General features: G+C 31.5%; 1 protein-coding gene and 1 long non-coding RNA gene across 2 annotated transcripts; one reads left to right on the top strand and one right to left on the bottom strand.

Moving 5' to 3' along the window:
• Nucleotides 1-8,504: 8,504 nt before the first annotated feature.
• On the top strand, nt 8,505-17,950 carry LOC103494476 (topless-related protein 3-like). Its single transcript, XM_008455674.3, has 25 exons — nt 8,505-8,953; nt 9,626-9,805; nt 9,896-10,009; nt 10,215-10,373; nt 10,593-10,758; nt 10,843-10,972; nt 11,593-11,708; nt 12,147-12,282; nt 12,405-12,514; nt 12,662-12,731; nt 12,835-12,908; nt 12,998-13,093; nt 13,191-13,283; nt 13,448-13,575; nt 14,059-14,293; nt 14,381-14,545; nt 14,652-14,738; nt 15,056-15,208; nt 15,284-15,394; nt 15,562-15,741; nt 15,824-15,952; nt 16,261-16,356; nt 16,959-17,141; nt 17,224-17,399; nt 17,539-17,950. Exons 1-25 carry the CDS (start codon nt 8,874-8,876, stop codon nt 17,753-17,755), a joined length of 3,384 nt encoding a protein of 1,127 aa, XP_008453896.2. The 5' UTR covers nt 8,505-8,873; the 3' UTR covers nt 17,756-17,950.
• Nucleotides 17,951-21,076: 3,126 nt separating this feature from the next.
• On the bottom strand, nt 21,077-23,755 carry LOC127149411 (uncharacterized). Its single transcript, XR_007820971.1, has 2 exons — nt 23,583-23,755; nt 21,077-21,476 (listed from the first exon to the last, which is right to left on the bottom strand). It is a non-coding gene; the product is annotated as an uncharacterized LOC127149411 (long non-coding RNA).
• Between the last annotated feature and the right edge of the window lie 789 nt (nt 23,756-24,544).

The following is a 24,544-nucleotide window of genomic DNA, read 5'->3' as shown; positions in this document are numbered from 1 at the left end:
TAAGATAAAGAAAATCTTTGACACTCAAAATTTTAATCCAAAAATAGTTCTTATGATTTGATAAAATCGTCATATTTAGTCCCACAAAATTAAACATAACCCAAGTAATTTGAACTCAATGGTTTATTAACCCAAGTAGTTGGAACTCAATAGTTTATTTTGTTCGGTAATATTAAATTTTTTAGAAACCCTACATATTCCACCAATAAACAAAAATATATTAATGATCACAGAACAAAAAATTTCATGATTTCAATTGTGAAAAATGCATTGTTCATTTTCTCTTATTTTCTTTGTTTTTTCCCCCACCAAATTGGCCCTACAAATTTTATGTGTCCATGTGGAATTTCAACACTTGGAAGAGGAATATAAATTAAAGCAATTTGCTTTATGGCAAGTGGGAAAGGAAAGGACTTAGATTGATGGATAGCACACTAAACAAGAACATTAAATTATATTTAGTGAATGAGATTAATTTGGATTTTTTAATTTTAAAATTTTAAAAATTTAGTACAAGATTCTCAAATGCACACAAGAAGATGACATAGGCATGGAATGACAAAGAGAAAAATGAATAATAAAAATGCTACTTGATAGTGAATTTTGCAAGATTAGTTGCACTTAATCATTATAAATAATTATTCCCAATGTCACAAAGCTTCAAATTGGTCATGAAATCATATGATCGGTCTTCATATTTGAATTTTGTTCCTTCATTTTTGGCTTTTTGCTTCTTTTAATTATTTCTCTTTCTTTAATATAAATCTATATAGAGTAAGATTGTTTTTCTAAGTTTTAACATTTTGAGAAGAATCATGATAAAATAATTCAACCCCCTTTTGAAAAATATTTTTTTCTTTTCAGTTTTAAATATTAAAAAGATTAATTATCGTCGAAATCTTATAGAATTGATGCAATGATGTGACAGATGACGTGTTAAAATTGGCTATGTAAATAATATTAACGATGATGTTTTTTTAGATGAAATAAATCATAACAACTAATTGTAAATATGTCAATTTCTATCATTTATTTGAGTGATATTTTCAAAATTCATTAATGTTTTCAAAAAATAAATTTTAAAATTCAAGAATAAAATCGAAACTTTATAAGGTCTACACAAATAATTGGAACATATCTTAAAAGTTTTGGAATTTTGATTTAATTTAACCTTCGATATTACTAAAATCGAAAGCTTCGTGATCTATTTTAATAGTATTTATATTCTTTCAAAAGTTGTAATACTCTCTTTTGAGTTTTCATTAGCATTTGAAAACTCCCTTTTGGAGCAGAAAGTCATAAGAGCGTTGGAATAAAAATCGTCATCCGTCTTAAAATGTATGAAAAATTAAGGATGATTTTGCAATTTTCAGCTGAGATTAACGGATAACACTATAGAGTAAATGTTTATTAAATGAGGTCTTTTGTTTGCTCACTGTTCATTTAAACTTTTAATCTATTTTTGAAAAAGAGATGTGTAAAAAGAGTTATCGGAATTTAGAACCGAAACAATAAGTATGTCACTCAAACAATTTCTTGTTTCTAGCTTGTCGTTCTACCTTCTTGCTCATTTTTCTTGTTCCTCACCGTACACAACTTTATTTTTTTTTTTTCTTTGTTTAGCTTCTTGTTCTAGCTCCTCACTTCTTTCATCAGATATAATTATAAGGTTTTTTTCGATTTTTTGTTGAGCTTCTTCCTTTAGTTTTCCGTTCTAGCTTTTCACTCCCTCCTCTTGTTTTTCATCAAACGTAACTATAGTTTTTTTTTATATATATATACTTAATTAAACGAAACTATTGGACTTTTGCTCGCGTTATCAAGAAAATAAAATATTTGATTACTCATCATTAGGTCTCGTTGGATAATACATATTGCTATTGATTTCTCTTTCTTTATAAAATTTGGAATTTTTCAAAGCTATTCTTTTTTCAGATTTTGTTCAATAATTATTTGATTTTTTTGAAAATCTTTTAACATTTATTTTCATTTTCCCTTGAAAAAAATTGTTTTCACATCAAAATTTAAGAAATTAAAAAATATATATATTTTTTCAAAATTTGATATGAAATATGAAAACGTGTAGATTTTTGTGTAATATCTAAAAAAACAAATGATTATAACCAAACGAAAGCTTAGCCTTTAAACCTTGACTTAATTTTCTATAACAAATTTTCGAAAAGTGGATAATAAAAAAGAAAAGAAAACGCACAATACGTATAAGTAATATTTATAAATGTTTTTCAAAATCCTTTCAAAATCTTTTTATTGAAAACTAAAAACCAATGGATTATCAACCCAACCCTAAATCATTAACAAATAATCTTAAGTTTTTTTTAAAAAAAAAAAACTTGTCCATCCAATGAGCCCTACAAGAGACAAACATTTCAAAAATAGAATTAAGACCTCAAGATCATAAAATAGCCAATGGATCCCACCAAAGATTTGGTGATGTTATAGATATTGTTCGATAATCTTTTTTTATGTGCATAAAAAAGGAGACATCAAAATATCATTTTTATTTTTATTAATCGAACCATTTTTTTTACCTTTAATCTCATCGTATCAATATATATAGTTAAATCAAATAACATTGACGGTATAATATGACTCGATGTCAATTTTTTTTCTCTTTTGAATAATCATCACTCATATTTAATGCGATTAAATTAGATTTTATAGAGATATGATATAACATATTCATACTAATTTTTAAAATTTATTTAGCTTAATTATATTTGATTGTTTAATAGGGTAGGTTTGAAAACCATACGTTAAAACATCTTATGACATTTATTTCTCTTGCGATTCTATTCTCGTTATTTTACTTACAGCTCTATCGTAGGTTTGAAAATTGAATTATGAGTATTATATTATCGATTTAAATTATATTTGAATAGAGTTGAACCTTCATCGTTACGTATAATTTGTAGGTTTGAATTTCAAGAAGTTTGGTTAGGTTAGATCTCTCGTCAATTTTTCAATATATATATATATATATATATATATATATTTGTTTTGTTTATGTCATTATTTTATAATGCAATAATTAATTTGCATTACTTTGCAATTTCATGTGCATAAATGTCCAATCAATTTCAATAATAATCATAATGATAGATGCTTAAAATGAAAAGAGAATCCCAAATTTAGAATAAAAGCTAAATTGGAAATTGCTTAATGACCACACTCATTAAGGCAATATGCTTCCCAATAAATTTCTCTCTTTAGAATTTCAATTCATTTTTAAAATGGTAATTTTTGCTATTTATATTCCCCCTTTTTTTTCTTTTTTCTTTTTTGCCAAATGAGACAATGCAATCACCATCCATTTTGAAGAATAAATTCAATTGATTTTATCATCACATAAATCCTTTTTCAATTTGATTTTGTTTTTCTACAAATTTAGAATTTTACATAAAATAAGAAACGTTTGTTATTAGGTAACAATTAGGTTTTTGGTTTTCTATTTCTAAAAATTAAATTATAACATTCTTTCGACAATTTTTTTTAATTTATCTATTTTTTGTCGATATTTTTAAAAATCAAGTCGATTCTAAAAACTTAAAAAGGAAAAGTTAAATTGAAATATGTATAATTTAATATATTATAAAGTGTATATAACTCTAAACTAATAATTATACATTATCTAAAAGAAGGAAGGTTTATAAATGAATTAATTATAGTTTGCCTAAATATTATAAAGTATATTATCTCTTGAAAATAATTGTTTAGATTAAGATCAAATTTATGAACCTAGACTTAACACAAATACAAACATGTCTTTTTTTTTTTTTTTTAATATAACTTTGTAATCTCAAATTCAAAAATTAGCCAAAAACAAAAAGTTTATTTAAAATTTTTACACATATATATGTAAAGATACAACACTAAAATAAATAAGAAAATAAAAATTATTAAAATAGAAAATGTTAGAAATTTGAAATTTTCTGGAAATTTCAATTAATACATGTATCTTACGAAACTCACTAAACGGCAATGGCTAATTCAATAAGATGGATTACATAAACACTAAGTTTGGTATATTCGAGACATGTGACGATGCATAAATAGAGAGGGAGGAAACGACGGATAACATATTAACACTGAAATTGAATGATATTATTATCTAAAAATTTCAATTAATAAGTGTATCTTACAAAACTCACTAAACGACAATGGTCAATTTAATAAGGTGGATTACATAAACACTAAGTTTGGTATCTTCGAGACATGTGATGATGTATAAATAGAGAAGAAGGAAACGACGGATAACATATTAACAGTGAAATTTAATGATATTATTATCTGAAAATTTCATTTAATACATGTATCTTACAAAACTCGCTAAATGACAATGACCAATTTAATAAGGTGGATTACATAAACACTAAGTTAGGTATCTTCGAGACATGTGACGCTGCATAAATAGAGAGAGAGGAAACGAAAGATAACATACTAACACTGAAATTGAATGATATTATTATCTGAAAATTTCAATTAATAAGTGTATCTTACAAAACTTACTAAACGACAATGGCCAATTTAATAAGGTGAATTACGTATACTAAGTTTGGTATCTTCGAGACATGTGATTATGTGTAAATAGAGAAGGAGGAAACAACGGATAACATATTAACGGTGAAATTTAATGATATTATCATCTGAAAATTTCAATTAACAAGTGTATCTTACAAAACTCACTAAATGACAATGGCCAATTTAATAAGGTGGATTACATAAACACTAAGTTTGGTATCTTTGAGACATGTGACGATGCATAAATAGAGAGGGAGGAAACGACAGCTAACATATTAATACTGCAATTTAATGATATTATCTGAAAATTTCAATTAATAAGTGTATCTTACAAAACTCACTAAACGACAATGGTCAATTTAATAAGGTGGATTACATAAATACTAAGTTTGGTATCTTCGAGACATGTGACGATGCATAAATAGAGAGGGAGAAAACGACGGATAACATATTAACACTGAATTTTAATGATATTATCTGGAAATTTGAATTAATAAGTGTATCTTACAAAACTCACTAAACGACAATGACCAATTTAATAAGATGGATTACACAAACACTAAGTTTGGTATCTTCGAGACATGTGAGGGTGCATAAATAGAGAGGGAGAAAACGACGGATAACATATTAACACTGAAATTGAATGATATTATTATCTGAAAATCTCAATTAATAAGTGTATCTTACAAAACTCACTAAACGACAATGGACAATTTAAGAAAGTGGATTACATAAACCTAAGTTTGGTATCTTTCGAGATATGTGATGATGCATAAATAGAAAACGGAAGAAGAAGCAACGGATAACATATTAGCATTGAAATTTAATAATATAGTTATAATAAAATCCATTTGATGAATCATACAAAAAAAGCTCTAAAGTTCTCGAAATTACGAGAAGGATAAAATGGCGTATGAATCATCTCGCGAGAAATTAAAGAAAAAAGAATAGAAAAAGAGAAAAGCCTTTGTATTGGTGCCATCATGACGCAAACACAACGCGCGTAGCATGTGCTTTCCGCTTCACTAAATAAGACGAGCAGTTAAAGGAGCGTGAGGGGGTGGAGTTAAGGAAGTCCCACCACGTGGCAAATAAGTGTGGTCCCTAGAAATTTGTAGGCCCCTACTTGAAAGGACATGCAACTCGGGTTGAGTTGTTGCTTCCTTCTTCTTAAGCTTTTAAAAAGGGTTTTCTTTTTTCTTTTTTTTTTTTTTAAAAAAAATAATAATTATACTATATAATTAAATAATGAAATAATTAAAAATGAGAAAATGAAATTCCGCACCAACTACAACTAGAAACCTTATCTTTTTATATATAATGAGACAAATGATGTTTCATTATTTTGAACCAAATATTTAATGTAAAAACAATAAAAGAAAAAGCTGTCATTTTTTTTCTTCTTTCTATTTTATTTTATTATATACTTTAACATGTTGCTGTGTCGAGACGTGCTCAATGTTTTCAACAAAACGTGTGAGCATGACATTCCATTTCTTCTTTTAATTTCATTTTTTATAACAAAATTAGGAAATTTGTTACCGGTAAAAATAAATATTAAAAACTATTTACAAAATATAGCAAAATTCATTGGACTCTCGAAAATTCATTTAATTATTTTACAAAATATATCAATTTTTTTATTATTGAAAATATTATTAAATATATCAAAATTTCAGATTCTATAAATATTTATCGACTTAAACATATATTTATCTTTTAAAGATTTAATTACACGTTTTATATATGTGATTTGAAAAAAAGTTATAAATTTGGTATATATAGTTTAAAAGTTTTGAATTTAAGTTTCCATGATTTGATGAAATCATAAATAGCACTTATTATTTGTTTAATATTAAGAATTTTATATAGTTATATGGACTAAATTTTAATTATAAATTATGGGAAGTAAAAAATATGGATGAATACAAAGTGTGGTTGACCATCTTGTTCTATTCTTTGAACTTATAAATAAGAAAATTAATTATTATAATTAAATTTAAATTATATTTCGATTATTTTTTTTTTTTTTTATTTTTGTGAGTTTAGTAGGGATGAGGGTTATGTGATTAATTTTTCTAATTTACACTTAATCTAAAGATGAAGCACTTGATTTAAAATAAAGATTTGTGAAAAGAGAAGATGGTGAAGTGGAATTGTTTTATATTTATGGAGTTGAGATGATGACTACCACTTACCTTATTTATTCTTTACTAAATTATCTTAATTCTTATTTATTAAGATATCTCTAGGTACTAATTATATAATTTTATAACTTATGTTCAAATTGTAGCTTAAAAAAAATTTGAGGACACATTCATTTAGTTTGAAAGATGTTTTTTTTTTCTTTTTTAATAAAAAAGACAATTTGATTATAAAAATTTTTGAATTTTGAATTTTGTGTTGAATTGATCTTTGAACATTAATTAAAGTAAAATGCGTTTAGTAGACCATTCTTTAGATTTGTGTCCATAATAGAATTTTGCATCTTCAATTTGTATCCAACAATATATGAGTTTATCTTCAAAAAAGTTTCCGACAATAAAGTTTAAATTCGAAAAACTACAACGTATCTAATAAAAAACACAATACTTGTAACATAATGACACAAAACAACTAAAAAAATTGATATCAAATAATAACATTATAGACAACAGAAAAAACCTAGTTTGTTGCAATATTATCTACCTTTGGGGCTATTCGTTCGATGAAAATAAAGAGTTTAACAAGTGCAAAGAAATTATTATACGATAAAAACTGTTCTTTAGTTTTAGCTTAGATGTACTTCCTTTAAATTTTAGGTCATCTCTCACTTCCACACAAAAACGTTGTCTCTCAAAGCCTTTTATGAGATTCTCTTAATGCTATATAGATATGATTCCCTTGAGTGTGTGATTCTCCACTTTACAAGCAATCTTTTGTTAAGTAATTTTGATCGACATCTCTTCAATATACAGCATCAAGACTCTATCATAAAGTTCTTACTTACTCCATAAGTGGTTTTCTATTCTCACACCAACATGTTCAATTAAACTCCATTGGCATTTATAACAAACCCACGATTAAAAAAAAAGATAGAACTTTTTTTCAATAAATAAAGGTTAAAGCTTATACAAACTCTAAATTCAAAATTTCAAATACACACCGAAAAATAGTAACAATTCTTTTTAATGTACTAGTTGATAGACAACTTTCAAAATGTTAAGATCCTAAGAATCTACTAATTTGTTAGACAAAATTGAAAAATGGACAACTATAAAATATGAAAACTATTTTATGTTAACAAAAACACTAAATTTACGTTTGAAAACCGTTTGGATTCCACAAGAAAAGAGATTTAAGATAACATTTCTAATTTAAAATATTAAATAAATAATAAAATGTATTAACTTTTTAAATTTCTAACATTTAAAAATTTCCCATCATTTTTACAAATTATGGAAATGTACATTAAAATTTAATATTTTATGGAAATGATAAACACAAAATTTATCTAATTGGAAGTAAAAGAAAAAAAAAAGTAATAATAATAATAATAATAAATGAAAAATTTGAAGATGAATTAAAAAAAAGAGCAAAAGAAGAGGCATCAAGGTGGGACCCACAGTGAGAACTCAAATCCAATCCGTTAGGGAAAGCATCAATACCTCGCGAGTGAAGACTCTTTTTACTTTTTAGGAAAATTAGAAACAAAAAAACAAAAAGAAAAGTACCACAAAAACTCGGGAATAAATCGCGATAACTACGGCGATAATTAATTATGTAAAGCCGATTAATTCCAAAACCGAAAGCGACAGTACGAAAAGAGCTATGAGGATGAGAGAGAGAGAGAGGAGAGAGAGAGTAGGGTACGACTGGACGTGTGTCACGAATATTCACTAGATTTGAATTAGTGGTTCGAATCCGCAACACGGACTCTTAATTGCTCTTATCTCACATAACTCATAACTCACTCCACTTATCAATAAGCAGTATAACAGTTCTGATAAGTTATCGAAAATGGTTATCAAAGTTTTTTTTGTCACTGATAGGCATGTAGAAAAAGAGAGACCTCTGTACAACGCATCGAAGATAGCGAGACCAAGTCCTCTTCTCTCTCGTCTCTGCAGCCTTCTGAAACCCTAGAATTCCTTGGAATTCGCTCCCAGTGATGCTTCAAACCTTCATGATTCTTTGTGTTTTCAGGATTTCCAGTAAGTCTGACCATCGATTTGGTTGTTGCTTTTGATATTGGACTGGATTCGTTCGTCTTTGGTGTGAATTTGAACTCTCCGCTTCGAGGTTTGGTTTTTGGACGGTGAGGTTTTGCCTTCTGAGATTATTGGTTGGAAGAAATGTCGTCTTTAAGCAGAGAATTGGTGTTTCTTATACTTCAATTCCTTGAGGAGGAGAAGTTCAAGGAATCGGTGCATAGGTGAGTTTTTTCTTACTGTGTTCTTTGTTAATTCTGTGTTGGAGTCGTTGAATTTGGTTGTAATGGAATTAAATAGGATGAAAGGAAGTAGAATTTGTGAATCTGAATTATATGTTTGTTTGGTGTGTGTTGAATTTAATGTTGAAACGCATTACTTATTGTTGTTGCAGGCTGGTTTCTCATCTGGCTAGTATATGCTTAAAGCAGATTTGAATTAATTCTTTTAGCGCTTTTTTTCCTCTTTTTCTCTTTTTATTTATTATTTTTTTTATCGAGGATTTTGAATTAATTTTTACATTTGATGTCTGATTGTTGGGGAAAATAGTGGGGGAGGGGGGATTTTTATCTAGCTGACTTTGTATGTAGCATGTACCACTACAGAATGCTGACATTCTGTTTCGTAGTGAAAGATGTGAAAAGATATCCTGGATTTAGATTCTTAATGTTGGTTTCATTTTAAGCAAAAGTTTCTGTTGCTAGGAATCGGCGAAATGACAGTTAAAGACGTAATAGAACCAAAAGATTTCCTTTATGGCATGATGCTTTTCTTGTAATTATTATCATTACTTCAATTATTAGCATTATAGTTTAATTTGTGACATTTTTTCCCTCAAAGTGAATAGTTTGGAGTTTTGCTGATGTTTTGTTTGAGGAAGTATTTTTTATGTGTAGACTGGAGAAAGAATCTGGGTTTTACTTCAATATGAAGTACTTTGAGGATAAAGTTCAAGCTGGAGAATGGGAGGAAGTTGAAAAGTACTTATCTGGATATACTAAAGTCGATGATAACAGATACTCGATGAAGATATTTTTCGAGATAAGGAAGCAGAAGTATCTTGAAGCCCTTGACCGGTACTTAAGCTCTTTCTTCATAGTTCATACGTACAAGAATTTAACTCTCTTATAATGATATATAACTTGTCCTGTTTGATGATGTTGAAGGAGTGACAAAGCAAAGGCTGTGGAGATATTGGTAAGCGACTTGAAAGTTTTCTCAACATTTAATGAGGAGTTGTACAAAGAAATTACTCAGCTTTTGACTCTTACTAATTTTAGGTAAGTTATTGCGCGTACATTATTAATAAGCAACCTAAATTGATTGAATATCCTTCCTTGATATAGATGATATGGAGGAAATGTACATAGATTGCATATAAAAGAATGGCTTGATGAAATTATTCATAACGCTTGGGATGAATTTATCAATTTTTTGGGGTTTATTTACCGAGTCTTGCTACTTCTTTGAATAAACTATTACCAGGGAAAATGAGCAGCTTTCCAAGTATGGTGACACAAAAGCTGCTCGTAGTATAATGTTGATAGAGCTGAAAAAGCTTATAGAGGCAAATCCTCTTTTCAGAGACAAGCTCGTTTTCCCAGCCTTGAAGTCATCAAGATTACGAACACTTATCAATCAAAGGTTAGAATCCTAGTTGTTGATGAGAGTTTCAACCTTTGGCATTGAACCTTACTCCTTGATTTCACTAATTTATATTAATGTAAAAATTGCCTCCTTAGTAATTAAAATGCTAGTGATACAACACCGAATCATTAACGCATTAGTAGATGATAGTGGCTGTAGATGCTGAGGTACTTGTTCTTTTAATTCCATACCATTGATAATACTTGTTTTATGCAGCTTGAACTGGCAGCATCAGTTATGCAAGAACCCACGGCCAAATCCTGATATCAAGACTTTATTCATGGACCATACATGTTCGCCACCAAACGGTCCTCTGGCACCAACACCCGTCAATCTTCCTGTTGCAAAACCGGCACCTTATGCCCCACTAGGAGCCCACAGTGTATGGGTGTTACATATTCCTCTCCTTGGATGCATCTGAATATTAAGTTATTTCTAAATTCCTTTTTATGTTATTATCAAACAGCCGTTCCCACCAACTGGAGGTGCAGCTAATGCCAATGCTTTAGCTGGCTGGATGGCAAATGCTTCAGCTTCTTCGTCTGTCCAAGCAGCTGTGGTTACTGCATCATCCATTCCTGTTCCACAAAATCAAGGTTTGATCTCTTCTTCAATTTGCCTATTCCTCTCTCTGCTTCAACTTGAGTATATAAAGTATATAGGGAGCTGTAAAGCAATGTATTTAAAATGAAGAATTCTTTTGACAGTTGATCACAAGATAGGTAGAAAAAGGTATCCTCCCAACTTAAAAGCCAAAACGAGATTGTAAGGAAAGGTTGCAATTGGCCTGAATCGAGCACAGTAATCCCAGAGACCTTAGATAAGGAGTTCAATCCCAGATCGTGAAATAAAATATCCTCAATTCCAAAATTATACCAAGCCAAATAATTCAACAAGCTTCCATAGTAACATTAATGCGGAACAACTTATAGTTTTTCTTTCAAAAGATTAGCTTGTAAGAGTTTGTGCTAGAGGTTTTTTAATTGGAAGGCAGCACCACCTGAAATTTAAAATTTGCAACACTTCTATGAAACCTTTTAAAAAAAGAGGCATTCATATAAAATAATCACAATGTTTACAGGAAAATAGAGGCATTCATATAAAATATTTTGTTAGAACCCTCTTCTGTCACAGAACACACGCCTGGGTAAAGCAATTTTATAAATATATTGTCCTGAATCCGGACAATAACTTTCCATTATTGTTGCACATGCAGTCTCAATTTTGAAACATGCAAGAACACCTCCATCAAATCCAGGTATGGTTGATTATCAGAATCCTGAGCACGATCAATTAATGAAGCGATTGCGGTCTGCTCAATCTGTTGAGGAGGTAACTTTTTCCATAATCCTTATATTATTATGTAAATGCAGCTCTTTATCTTCTTTAATTTGGTCTTTGTGTGACTTTTGATGATTTAAGATTTCTTAATGTTCTTATTAAACTGCCAATTCATCCCAAAGCTTAAGTCGGTGGTTGAAGGTAAATTTAATTATATATCACTAACACTCCCCCTCACCTGTGGCTTGAAATATTTGAAAGACCCAACAAGTGGAAATCAATTTTGTGGGCTGAAATGTTTGAAAGGCTCAACAAGTGGAAATTAATTTTTAATTGGGGAGGAAACGACAATGCAGGGCTTGAACACAGGATCTTCCTGGACCACTTGCTCTGATACCATATTAAACTGCCAATTCACCCAAAAGCTTAAGCCGGTGGTTAAAGGCAAATTTAATTATATATCACCAACAATTCTCTATATTTTTTCAGGTCACATACCCAGCACCCCGACAGCAAGCTTCTTGGTCAATTGAAGACCTTCCGAGAACAGTAGCTTTGACATTGCACCAAGGGTCCACTGTCACTAGCATGGATTTCCATCCTACTCACCACACTTTACTTCTTGGTATGTTTATGTACCAAATGAACCAACTCGGATCTAAAGTTCTATGTCTGATTTCTTAGTCCAAGTTTTGAGATATTTTCTTCCTTTCTTGTTATACCTTACCTATTGGGTCTTCCGGGCAGTTGGTTCTAACAATGGTGAAGTTACACTTTGGGAGCTTGGTATACGGGAGAGATTGATTTCGAAGCCTTTCAAGCTTTGGGATTTATCATCTAGGTCATTGGCATTTCAGGTTTTGTTCTAATTTGGACCTTTTGGTAGTCTGATTTTATGTTAATATTCTCTTTGGGAACATCAAAGTTGTCCCGTTTTATGTTAATATGTGGAATTTATTTGAAGTCATGACCTGATATTACTGTCTTACTAAATATGCTTGCAGGCTGCCATTGTAAAAGACACTCCAATATCTGTCAGCCGAGTTACATGGAGTCCAGATGGGACTTTTGTTGGTACGTTCAGTTTGACTACGGGAAAATGTGTTGCTATATCTTAGTCATAGGTGGTAACCAATTATAGGTGCCCAATTGATTATCTCACTTCTTTTTGTTGCAGGGGTTGCATTTACCAAACATTTAGTTCACTTATACTCATATAATAGTTCAAATGAACTAAACCAACAAACGGAGGTGTGATTATACTTTTGTTTGTCTTCTACAGATTTAATACAATAACTTCATATTCTATTAACCTACCATTTCTTACCTTTCCTTTCCAGATTGATGCCCACATAGGTGGAGTGAATGACTTGGCTTTTGCCCATCCAAATAAACAGCTTTGTGTGGTAACTTGTGGAGAAGATAAGCTCATAAAGGTAGGGTGATCATCACTCTTACTTTAAGAAATCTTTATTTATGTGTAACTTTTTTAGGCGAACTTGGCTTTTGCTTATAATTTGAGAAATTGTGCAGGTCTGGGATATAAGTGGACGAAAACTGTTTACCTTTGAAGGGCATGAAGCATCGGTGTATTCCATATGTCCTCATCACAAGGAGAACATTCAAGTGAGTTCATGCTAGATATAAAAATGTTAATTGAACATGCTACCAGTTAGGGAAATCTATCGACTTTTTTTTGGATTCCTTTGAATCTATTGTGTATGATAAGTCATTCATTGGATATGATTCACTGGGAGCTTAATGTTCCATGTTGACTTGTTGCTTTGCAGTTCATATTTTCAACAGCTCTTGATGGAAAGATAAAGGCATGGCTCTATGATCATATGGGTTCAAGAGTTGATTATGAAGCCCCCGGGAAGTGGTGTACAACGATGCTTTATAGTGCGGATGGGAGTAGGTATGTTGTCATATTGATGCATGAAATGGGGAAAACTTGGCGCTATTACATTAGAATATCAACAAACTTATTATATTCAATTAATTTTCTTCTTATGTTTCAGATTGATTGTTGTTTCTAATTTCAATCACTTGCGTTAATTTTTATGACTCTGCAAAAAGGTGCTCACAGTCATGTGATTGTTTGTTTTGGCTATTAAGATTAATTGAACTATTGAGTTTTTGTCATCATGTCATCTCTTGATCCAATTCCCTTCTCCTATCATGTTTTACCATTTTTTCTCTCTTGCCTCATTCTATTTTTCCTCAAATCCCACATTGCTAGGTTCTGTATATCTCTGGACTATTACTATGAATCTATTAGTTTGTGTTCCAATTTTCATTCTCTATTTTGTTTGTCCATGTTTGTACTTCCTATTTTTCATTTCGACTATTCTTGAATATACCATAATTTTAATTATTATTTTTCTTTTCATTTTTTCAGATTATTTTCCTGTGGAACAAGTAAAGAGGGAGATTCTTATCTAGTTGAATGGAACGAGAGTGAGGGAGCAATAAAGAGGACATATCTTGGATTTAGGAAGAAATCAACTGGTGTTGTGCAGTTTGATACAACCCAGAATCACTTTTTGGCTGTGGGTGAAGATAGTCAAATTAAGTTCTGGGATATGGATAACGTCAATGTTCTCACTTATACTGATGCAGAAGGTGGACTTCCGGTTAGTATATTTTGTATTGTTTCGTTTATATCACATGTTTATTCTACTATCCTGGTCATCAATGAATTAAGATGTGTGCTTGTTCAGAGTCTTCCTCGTTTGAGGTTCAATAAGGAAGGGAATCTTCTTGCTGTTACAACGGATAATGGGTTTAAGATACTTGCCAATGCTGTGGGAATGAGATCATTAAAGGCAATTGAATCCACCACCCCTTTTGAAGCGTTGAGGTCGCCCATGGAATCTGCCTTGAAGGTTCATACCTACATTTACTCTGTTGTTGTTATAGGATTATTCTTTATTTGACCTTTTTTAAAAACTTCTGATTTGATCTTCAAAACTCACAAATATGCACGTTTAGGTCTCCGGCCCATCTGCCGTTACAAGCGTTAGTCCAGTTAATTGCAAAGTAGAAAGAAGTTCCCCAGCCAGACCTCCTTCAATTATCGTAAGTTGTGTTTGCCTCTGAAATTTTGTAGTTTTTTCTAGTAACATACTCCAATTTAGCAGTGACAAGTTGAGCGGTTATGAATTGGCTCCTTTCATAAGTCCTGTTTCTTTGGACCTTGCTTTTAATTTTATTCTCTTGTGGTGGAAGTTTTAGATATCATTGTCATTGGACAAATCTTTCTTCTGCAGGAAAAAGACACTTGTTGTTCAAGAATGTCATCCCTAATTTCTTCTATGCTTTTAATTTGTTTGTCATTTAGCGTATTTTGCTGCTAGAATTATTGACCATTTTAATTTATCAACCACTTTCTGAAGAATGGAGTCGAAGGTTTGGGGAGAAATTTGGACAAAGCAAGAACTGTAGAAGATGCAAATGATAAAGCCAAACCCTGGCAGTTGGCTGAAATTGTTGATCCAGCTAGTTGCCGGTTGGTCACCATGCCTGACAATGCGGATTCCTCCCACAAGGTTTGTTATCTGTTCAAATTCTTTGAGATCTTAGATAATATTTCCCACATGGCTCAATTCTTTCGTATCATTCAGGTCGTTAGACTTCTGTATACAAATTCCGGTGTTGGTCTTTTGGCCCTTGGGTCAAATGGAATCCAGAAGCTCTGGAAATGGACACGCAATGAACAGAATCCAAGTGGAAAGGTACTAGCTCGAACAGCTTTCGGCATACATATGCCAATTTCCTTTAGTTTCTTGAGATTCATTAGCAGATACACTAGTTTCTATCGGCATTCATAAATTTACATCTTTTCTTCACTCTTTTTTCTCATCCATTTTGAAGACAATTCTCTTAACCTTTGAGTTTTTAGGCCACCGCCAATGTTGTTCCGCAGCATTGGCAACCAAACAGTGGTCTTCTCATGACTAATGACGTCTTAGGTGTAAACCTTGAAGAAGCTGTCCCATGTATAGCACTATCGAAAAATGACTCGTACGTAATGTCAGCATCCGGTGGAAAGGTTTCATTATTTAACATGATGACATTCAAGGTATATTATCCAAAACGTACTAAATTCTTTTTAACCTATAGTTCTTTTTTTCCTGTTGGTGATGAATTGCTTTGATTTGTAGGTTATGACAACATTCATGCCTCCTCCCCCAGCTTCTACTTTCCTAGCTTTCCACCCTCAAGATAACAACATTATTGCCATAGGAATGGAGGATTCAACCATTCACATATACAATGTCAGAGTGGATGAGGTATTTCCCTTTGAAAGTTGCAGTGGAAAATTTTATACACCACGCGTAGTCCCTCCATTTATTGTGTCACATCAACATGTTTTAAAAATAGAGTGGATCCACTAATATTTATAAAAGCAATTTTACAGTGAGAAGCAGTCATAGTGCAAGAAATTTTCTTTAGTTGCTTCCATAGTCTTTTCTAGGGAGTTGGTTCTCAATATTCATGCATTATCCCTAAGCCTACCAGGTTTCGCAATATAGCTTTCATCCTATGTTAATTTTCTCTCTTATATGCATGAATGGCATTTTATGTCTTCCCTTTTCAGGTAAAATCAAAATTGAAGGGTCACCAGAAGCGGATAACAGGTCTAGCCTTCTCCACCAGTCTCAATATTTTGGTTTCTTCTGGTGCTGATGCTCAAGTGAGTGATTTTATTTTCTAGTCATTCTATTATCCTCTGTTAAGAAACAATTATAAAGTCAAACGTTTGTTCTTTTGCACTATCGTTTTTTATTTGGCTCATCGTAATCTGCAAGGTTCTGAGCTCTGCAAGAACAATGTTATACAACTTCACTGTCCTGGTGATTTAGTTAATCTTTACTTTCTCCCTTGGGGTTTTTATTATTTTCCTTCTCTTACGGCTTTACCATGCGTTTCTCAAAATTAGTTTTTTAATTTATTATATATATCCAACCTCGAAATTAGTATATTTATTATCATGTCTGCTCTTACCTTCAAACCACCACTCTTTTTTTTTTCTCTCTTAAGTTTATTTCCATCATTTAAAGCAGTATGATTTTCGTCCTTACGACTAGAAGCTTATTAAAAAGGGGAATAAAATAATGGTATCAGGTCAATTCTTTTGCCCAAATTCTTATAAATGTTTTGGTTCTACAAGATTGTGGTGTGTTGTGGCTTTTGGACGTTTATGTAATTTTTTCTTTACCTCCATGAATAAAAACATTGGTTCTTACTTCTTTCTTTTCTCCATCTTTTACCAATAATAATTCCTCAACTCTGCAGCTGTGTTTGTGGAGCATTGACACTTGGGAAAAGAGGAAATCCATAACAATTCAGCTCCCAGCAGGAAAGGCACCCATCGGTGATACTCGTGTCCAGTTCCATTCTGATCAGATACGCTTGTTGGTAGTCCACGAGACCCAGATAGCTATATATGATGCCTCGAAAATGGATCGTATTCGGCAGGTACAGATTTTTACCAACGTCATTGATTCCATGATATCAATAAGTATATGGTTGTTCCTAACTCTTAGGTTCTTCTCCTCAGTGGGTTCCACAAGACGCCCTTCCTGCTCCTATTTCCTACGCAGCATATTCGTGCAATAGCCAATTGGTCTATGCAACATTTTGCGATGGTAATATCGGAGTGTTTGATGCCGATACCCTTCGACTAAGATGTCGCATCGCCCCATCAGTGTACTTGCCACCTACAATGTTGAATTCGTAAGTAACTGAAATTTATGTTTTTGCAAAATGATTACAACACTAAAGCTTAAGATTTCTTTTTATCAAATTCTACCATTCCTCGTAATCGTTGTATGAGTGATATAACGTTTCTTTTTGTCGTTTCAAACTTATGTAGAAGCCAAGCTATATACCCGCTCGTCGTTGCCACACATCCATTAGATCCAAACCAATTAGCCATTGGGTTGTCGGACGGATCTGTTAAAGTAATCGAGCCAACAGAATCAGAAGGGAAATGGGGAGTAAGTCCGCCAATGGACAATGGAATCCTGAACGGTAGAACGGCTTCGTCGTCGACCACCAGCAACCACACACCGGATCAGATACAAAGATGAGATTTGTAGGTGTCTTTTGTAATTTTATGCCTATAGGTCACTTGAAAGTGTAGGTTCTCTTTGTTCTCTTCCATTTCATCCTTTGCTAAAAAAAAAAAATGTAAGTTTTTGGATATCGATTATATAAATGGTCAGGACATACATTCTTATATTCTTATTTATTGTAATTAACTCATAATTGAATATTCTACTCAACATCCCTCTCTACATCAAATATTTCCTCTCCCTATCCAATTACCTTTTTTTCTTTTTTTTTTTGTATTTATCCAAATATTTCATCTCTAAGATCAAATGTTTTTCTTTAAATTATTTTTACCTTATGTGATCTATTTATTTTGGATAAAAATGTGTAGGTCATGTATTTATTAAATAAATGTAATATAAAGGAAATACTAACTTGATGGAATTGAGAAAAAAATTGGGTAAGGGACGAAACAGTTTCATAGTTCATTTTGGGTGAAGTTAGATTTTTGTTAGTTAATTGAACATAAAATAATGGGGCAGAATTTATCCAAATATAAATCAAGTAGATAACTTAAAGACATTCATCCTCAATAAATAACTTTAGAAAAAGAAAAAGTACTTTTGGGAAAAGTCCGTTCTAAAGGTAAAAAAGTGAACTTATAAATATAACAAAATATAGATTTTATAATGTCTTTCATGGATAGACAAGAAAATATTTTTAATAATTTTGTCAATTTTTTGATATCGTTATTTTTTTTAATTATTTATTCAAACATTTTAAAAAGAAAACTTAAACGAGATTAAAAAAGAGAGAACAAGTCAAATATTTAATTGTCAATTATAACGATTTGAATTCGCTTCCCAAATGTTTAATACAATTTCTTTTTGCAACTTAGCGTAATAAAACTATAATTTTAATTTTTTTTTTGTCTTTTTTTTTTTTTTTTTTTTTTTTTTTGCACTTTCACTCACCCAATCGAACCCACCCTTGAAAGTTCTTTTTGACCCTATATCTACTTTTTAAGAATGGAAAAGTGAGTGAATGTGGGTCTCCCATTCTGATCATAAGCAACTTTATTTTATATTTAACTTTCTTTTCCCTTTTGTATGGTGCACTTAGTCAATTTTATATTCTACTTTGTTTTATAAGATGAGTCTTTGGAAATTGGACTGTCCTTTTTATAGGATCCCTCTCTTTCTTTTTCTTGGGCAAAGATTCCATCGTGAAATGGTTATAGCACTTGCCACTCCACTAGCCTTATGTGTGTGTACTACAAACCTTCTCCTAACATTATAATCTATATTTTAATTTCAACCAAATTTAACCTTTAGAATATATGTTTGGTCTATTAACTTCATACACACGTCCGTGTTAAGCAACTTTAACTTTAGTGAACATTATTGAAATTTGCACATTTATCCAATAACTTTATGTTCTTCTCTCTCTTTATTTTTTACATCTTTTGAAGAACTTCATCTTTCTTTTTTTATATATATTTATCGAGTAATTTCATCTTTTCATTTTTTTTCCGCTCTCTTCTTTTCATATTTATAAACAAAACTTCACTTTATAACTCTATACCTCAATAAAAACTTATTAACTCAACTTAGTAGGTAAAATGACGTCTTAGAGAGTGTTTGGTTTACCAACTTCCTTAAATAACTCAATTTTAAAAGTAAATACTTAATTCCACCTTAAAACTTTGCATTTCAAACACAAACTTCCTAACACCAACATATTAACTAACGTACTTTATCGATTAACTTCAGTGCTCCAAAGGGGTGTGTTTGACTTAAAATATCAGGAGATATTTCTTGTCGGACTTGATTTTTTTCTTTATGCACTTATGTATTATTTCATTCATCTCAATCAAAGTGTAGTTTCGATGAGACTAACCTTTGTGGTTGTGCAAAAGTAAATGTAACAATCCCTGTTTTCTGCAATTTAAGGGAAAGAGTAAAACAAAAGTTCGTACATCATTTTGCAATGCAACACTTGAACAATAAATGAGTAATAACATTTGGTGGAACACCAAAAGATCATGAACCATATTCCGAGTATCATTATTTCCAGAAAACAAAATTGCATACCTGAATCAAGAACAGGATGAAGATTTCATATTCTTCCATATGGCGTTCTTTTATTCACTACCATTTCTTATAATGTTGAACTAAACATTCTATTTTCATGGAAACGAGATAATTATCAAGCATGTGATACATAAACAAAAACTATACCATCAGGACCAATCATGTATTGTAAATTCCTTCTCATCACTGAGTGTTATATTCAGGTACAAGGAACCTTTTATAGAGCCTTTTTTGTAACTTACCTTGGACTAGTACTGGAGCTGAAGTGTCTATTCTCCCATTGTTTTGTTTGGAAGGATGTTTTATCCCTCACAACAACCTACTTTGAATATATATGTGGTGAAAAAAGAGGCCATACTGTTCAAGTTTGGTTTCAGATTATGACATGATTTTATATAAGCAGTCAAAAAGAGGTTCCTTTCTGCCTAAAAATAAAAGTTTATTTTATTTGAGATCCAAAATCAAGCGGAAAGCTCTAAAAGATTGCAACAATCTAATCCAACCGTGCGTTTTTTGAAGAATTCTAACTCTTCAAAAGAGTAAGTCACCCTTTTTCTTACCTCTTCCAGATGCATTGAAGACCCCAAGTGGACACCACCTAGGCAGATAGACACACCTTTTTAGACGAACTCTTTAACATGCATGATTGTATGGAATGCATGTCTAAGAGTCTAAAAATCTTTCATTAACACATATAAAATATTTTTTAAAGTGCTTGAAAAGTTATTCCAAACATACTTAAAATCCTATCGTCATTAAAAGATCGGCTGCTAAAATGTTTTACTGTGGAAGTGATGAATTGGACAAAGTGTCCGTTTAATAAGACTTCAAATTGTTGGTTGAAGATGCCAACAACCCTATTGTCATGATATGATATTGGATCTTTTATTTTTTATATTCATCCCCTAGCCACTATTTTTTCTCTCTCTCTTCGGGATATTTCTAGGCATATAACTTAATAGTTCATGCGTCAGGACCTAGCAAAATCTTTCTTTGCTTCATTTTAGTTTTGTTTAGTTGAATGCTTATTGGACTTGGAGTCCATTTAGAGCCTTTGCAATCACCCCTTTAGTATTGTTAAGAGCGAGCCGGAGTATCCATTGTCTCTTAGTTTTGAATTAACCCTCGCAAGTCAATAATGGAAAAAAAAAAGGCCAGGCCACCCTCTTTAAGTTTGGCCTTAGATTATCATAATAAGCGTTTTACCGTACCACCATACCACCTTAGACATCTAATATAATGTACATAATAATGAAGGGGAAAAAAGGGATAGAATTATAGAGCATGCATTAGCATTGAGCATCAAAACAAAATAGGGAATGAAAACCAAACAATGAAGTACATGGCAGGTAACAAAAAGTAATAAAAAAGCTTTCATCAACCAGTAAAATGAAAAACACACCACAAAAAAAGACTAAAAAGAACCAGCATATATCCCAGAAACTTATTTTAGTTTGGGGGGATCCATTGCAATTCAATTCCATATTTCCAGGTTTCAACTGAATCGCCAGGTTTAAAATTGACCACAGAAGTGTAAGCAGTGCACCCTCCAATTCTGACTCTTATCATGTGGGCAGTCATGGCTGAATCTTTCAAGTACGTACAGCAAAGGGTGTTCTTGCACCCACCTGATTCCTTAATTTTCTCCTCAAACTGCCTACAAGGGCTGTTTATTGAACAATTCAGGGGCGAGTTTATAAGATTATTTGAGCAATTTAGCAGCATGACAGTATTGTGCGTAGAAACATTGAAAGGCAAATTTTCATCTAGCCTTAAACCTCCTAAAGAGAGATCAGAAGAGAAACAACTCCCTTTCTGTATTTCGGGTGGGCTTATAATAAGCTTATAAGCATTAGGATCAATGGAATGAATATTATAGTAAAACCCTTCATTTGACTTGAACTGAAGAATATCACCATTGCAATAAACTTTGTACCTAGAGTCTCCACAGTTGTCATTTGTGCTAAGCGGATAAGGAACTTCAAGATTTCCACATTTAGAACAAGCCGAAAAAGCTATTGCTTTAGATAATTGAAAAAAGAGAGCAAATATAAAAAACATGGTCTTCTTGATATTCTTCGTTTAGGAAGGAGTGGAGAGATTCCAATAGAGAAATACAGTGTGCTCAGAGCCAAATGTCTATTTATAGAAAGCGAGAAGTTGCCTTATGCATAAATAATAGCAACATGGAGAATAACAAAAAAGTACGGAAACCAATGGACTGTGACATCCAATCTTAGTGGGTTCTCTTTTATGAAATATATAATTCTCTTTATAACACGCATCGGAAAACAAATGTCAGTGCACAAAGTAAACACATACAGCTTAATCATGAGGAGTTAAAAAATCAAACTTACCAAAAGATGCATCGAGTGGGAAGCTAAACACTAGTTTTTTAAACTAATCCACCTATTTGACCTAGAAGGAATTTTCCCCTCCTTACTCCTCTTCCTTCCTTCCTTCCCATCTTTATTACTATTTTTTTTTATGAAATCAAGAACTTTCCTTCCCATCTTTATTTTATTCTATTTTTTGTCCTAACATCAAAGAAAAGCGAGTAGCAAAGAGAAAACAAGAATTTTATAGCACCATGTTGAATATCACAATTATTTATAAGAAACAAAGTTTTCACTATTGAGATATATAAAAGGATATACAAGGGCATAAAGAAAACAAGTCCAAGAACAAAAAAGACTCCAATCCAACATAACAAAATCAAACTGATAATTCCAAAAGGCCATTAAGAAACGCCTAAAGCACCTGGTTGAATATATCATTATTCTATGGACATGCCTAGAATCTTATTCAAGGTACAGCTCAAAGATATCAGCACATAAACACAATAAAAAAAAACACAAAGATAATCTGATGAACAAGTCTCCAACGGATCAAGTCTTCTATTTTCACTTTTGAACCTTTTGCTTGATCTTTCATTCTTGATATCAGGTAGTTGTTGTACAAGGAAAAGTTATTGGAGCCGACAGCTGTCAAAAAAACTATGAACCGTATCCCACTTTCTTTTTTTAGACATCTTCGTGGTACAAAGTTGCCTTTTGAGTTTTGGGTGGCTCCAATTCTCCAAGTGGATGGCCTCCTCTATCTCTCCTCAGTTATTAAAGATCCCAATTATAAACATAATGCTTTTTCAATACCTTCCAGCTTCCACATATGGACTCTTTGTGATTAATAATAATACAAGCTTTCATGGTGGACAACTAACTGGCTAACAGCACTCACAACCAAATAAAGAAATAGCCAAAACGTTCCAAATGTCGGATGATAATGCGTACTAAGATTATTCTATTTCCCTGATGCTCAAATCTACAGGCGAACCAAATCAGGCTAACTTAAACAATATCTAGAATCTCATAAACATGTGTAGTCAGAAATGACGGTTATAATCTAAGATACTTCGAATCATAGAATAAATAACAACAAGAACCTCATGGATTTCAAGCAGGAATTAGAAAACACCAGTACTCGCTCTAGAAACTATAGTCAGTGAAGAAAAGGTGAACACGAACTCTCCCGATGATAAATATTCATACATTGATGATAATAGCTACACGAAAAGCATTTTTTCATCGATCAATCAAGAGCTGTAGTTCAACAGCAGCTACAAGACGATACACAGGAAAGGAAGGAGAACACCGGGAAAAGTCTAGATGCTTGGTGTGAAGCTCTACAATCGAACTCGTTTTTAAAATTTAAAAAAAAAAAAAGGAAAGGAAAAAAGAAAAAAAGCTTAGTGCAAGAGCGAAAAGCGCAATACCGAGAGGCTGAGACGCCGGACAGGACGGCGGAGGAGGACGGGGCCGGGGATGGTCCGTCGAATGGTACATCTACGTGCAAATGTTAATCCTGGATTGGTTGTGTTGTAGAAAAGCAGCATAAAATTGTTGGGCCATCAGCAAATTTTCAAGGTGGGTCCTATCCATTAAAACCAATTTCGAATATATTTTTTTAAAGTACATACTCAAAACTTTTTAGCTCATGTCAATATCATTCCATTAAATTAAATTTAGAGTCAAAAGAATCTTTTTTTTTTTTAAATAATGTATTTTCTTTAAAAGTAACTTCAAAAATAAGTAGAAGACAGATAATTTGGACGAAGTCGTTTCGCCCATAAAATATTTGAGCGTGGGTCCCACACTTTTGTAAGATATTTAATATTTAATATATATTACATTTTTAAATTTTCAAAAATATCTTTCGTATTAAATATTTTTCCAAATTCCAATTTTCAATTTTTAAAAATATCTATTCTTATTAAATATCTTTCCAAATTTCAAATTCCAATCTTCCATTTTTTCTAAATATATATATATATATATATATATATATATTATTATTAAATATTTAAATCTCCAAATTTCAATTTTCAAAAATATCTTTCCTTATTAAATATAGGAATTTTCTAAAAAATATAAAAAAAAAACGACAAAATATTTACCCTAAACAATTTCGAAAACGAAAAAAGAGCCCAAAGGCCTACCGTGTAAAATATCACAAATATCAAGTCAATCACGCCATCAATAACCCACGTGTAATATATTTGCGATCATTTAGATTTGGTTATTGTTTAATGCGTGATTGTTTAGATATGACTACAATTTATATGCAATCATCTAGACGCGATTGTTTAGATATAACTATAATTTATCTTTTCAATTCCATCGTTTAATTTTGTTACGTTTAAATTTGGTTACACAATCATTTAGATTTTTTTTTCAA

This window comes from Cucumis melo, chromosome 5 (genome assembly GCF_025177605.1).
Source record: "Cucumis melo cultivar AY chromosome 5, USDA_Cmelo_AY_1.0, whole genome shotgun sequence".
NCBI lineage: Eukaryota > Viridiplantae > Streptophyta > Magnoliopsida > Cucurbitales > Cucurbitaceae > Cucumis > Cucumis melo.
The sequence above is the reverse complement of the archived record's forward strand: the minus strand, read 5'-3'. Positions and strand labels throughout refer to the sequence as shown.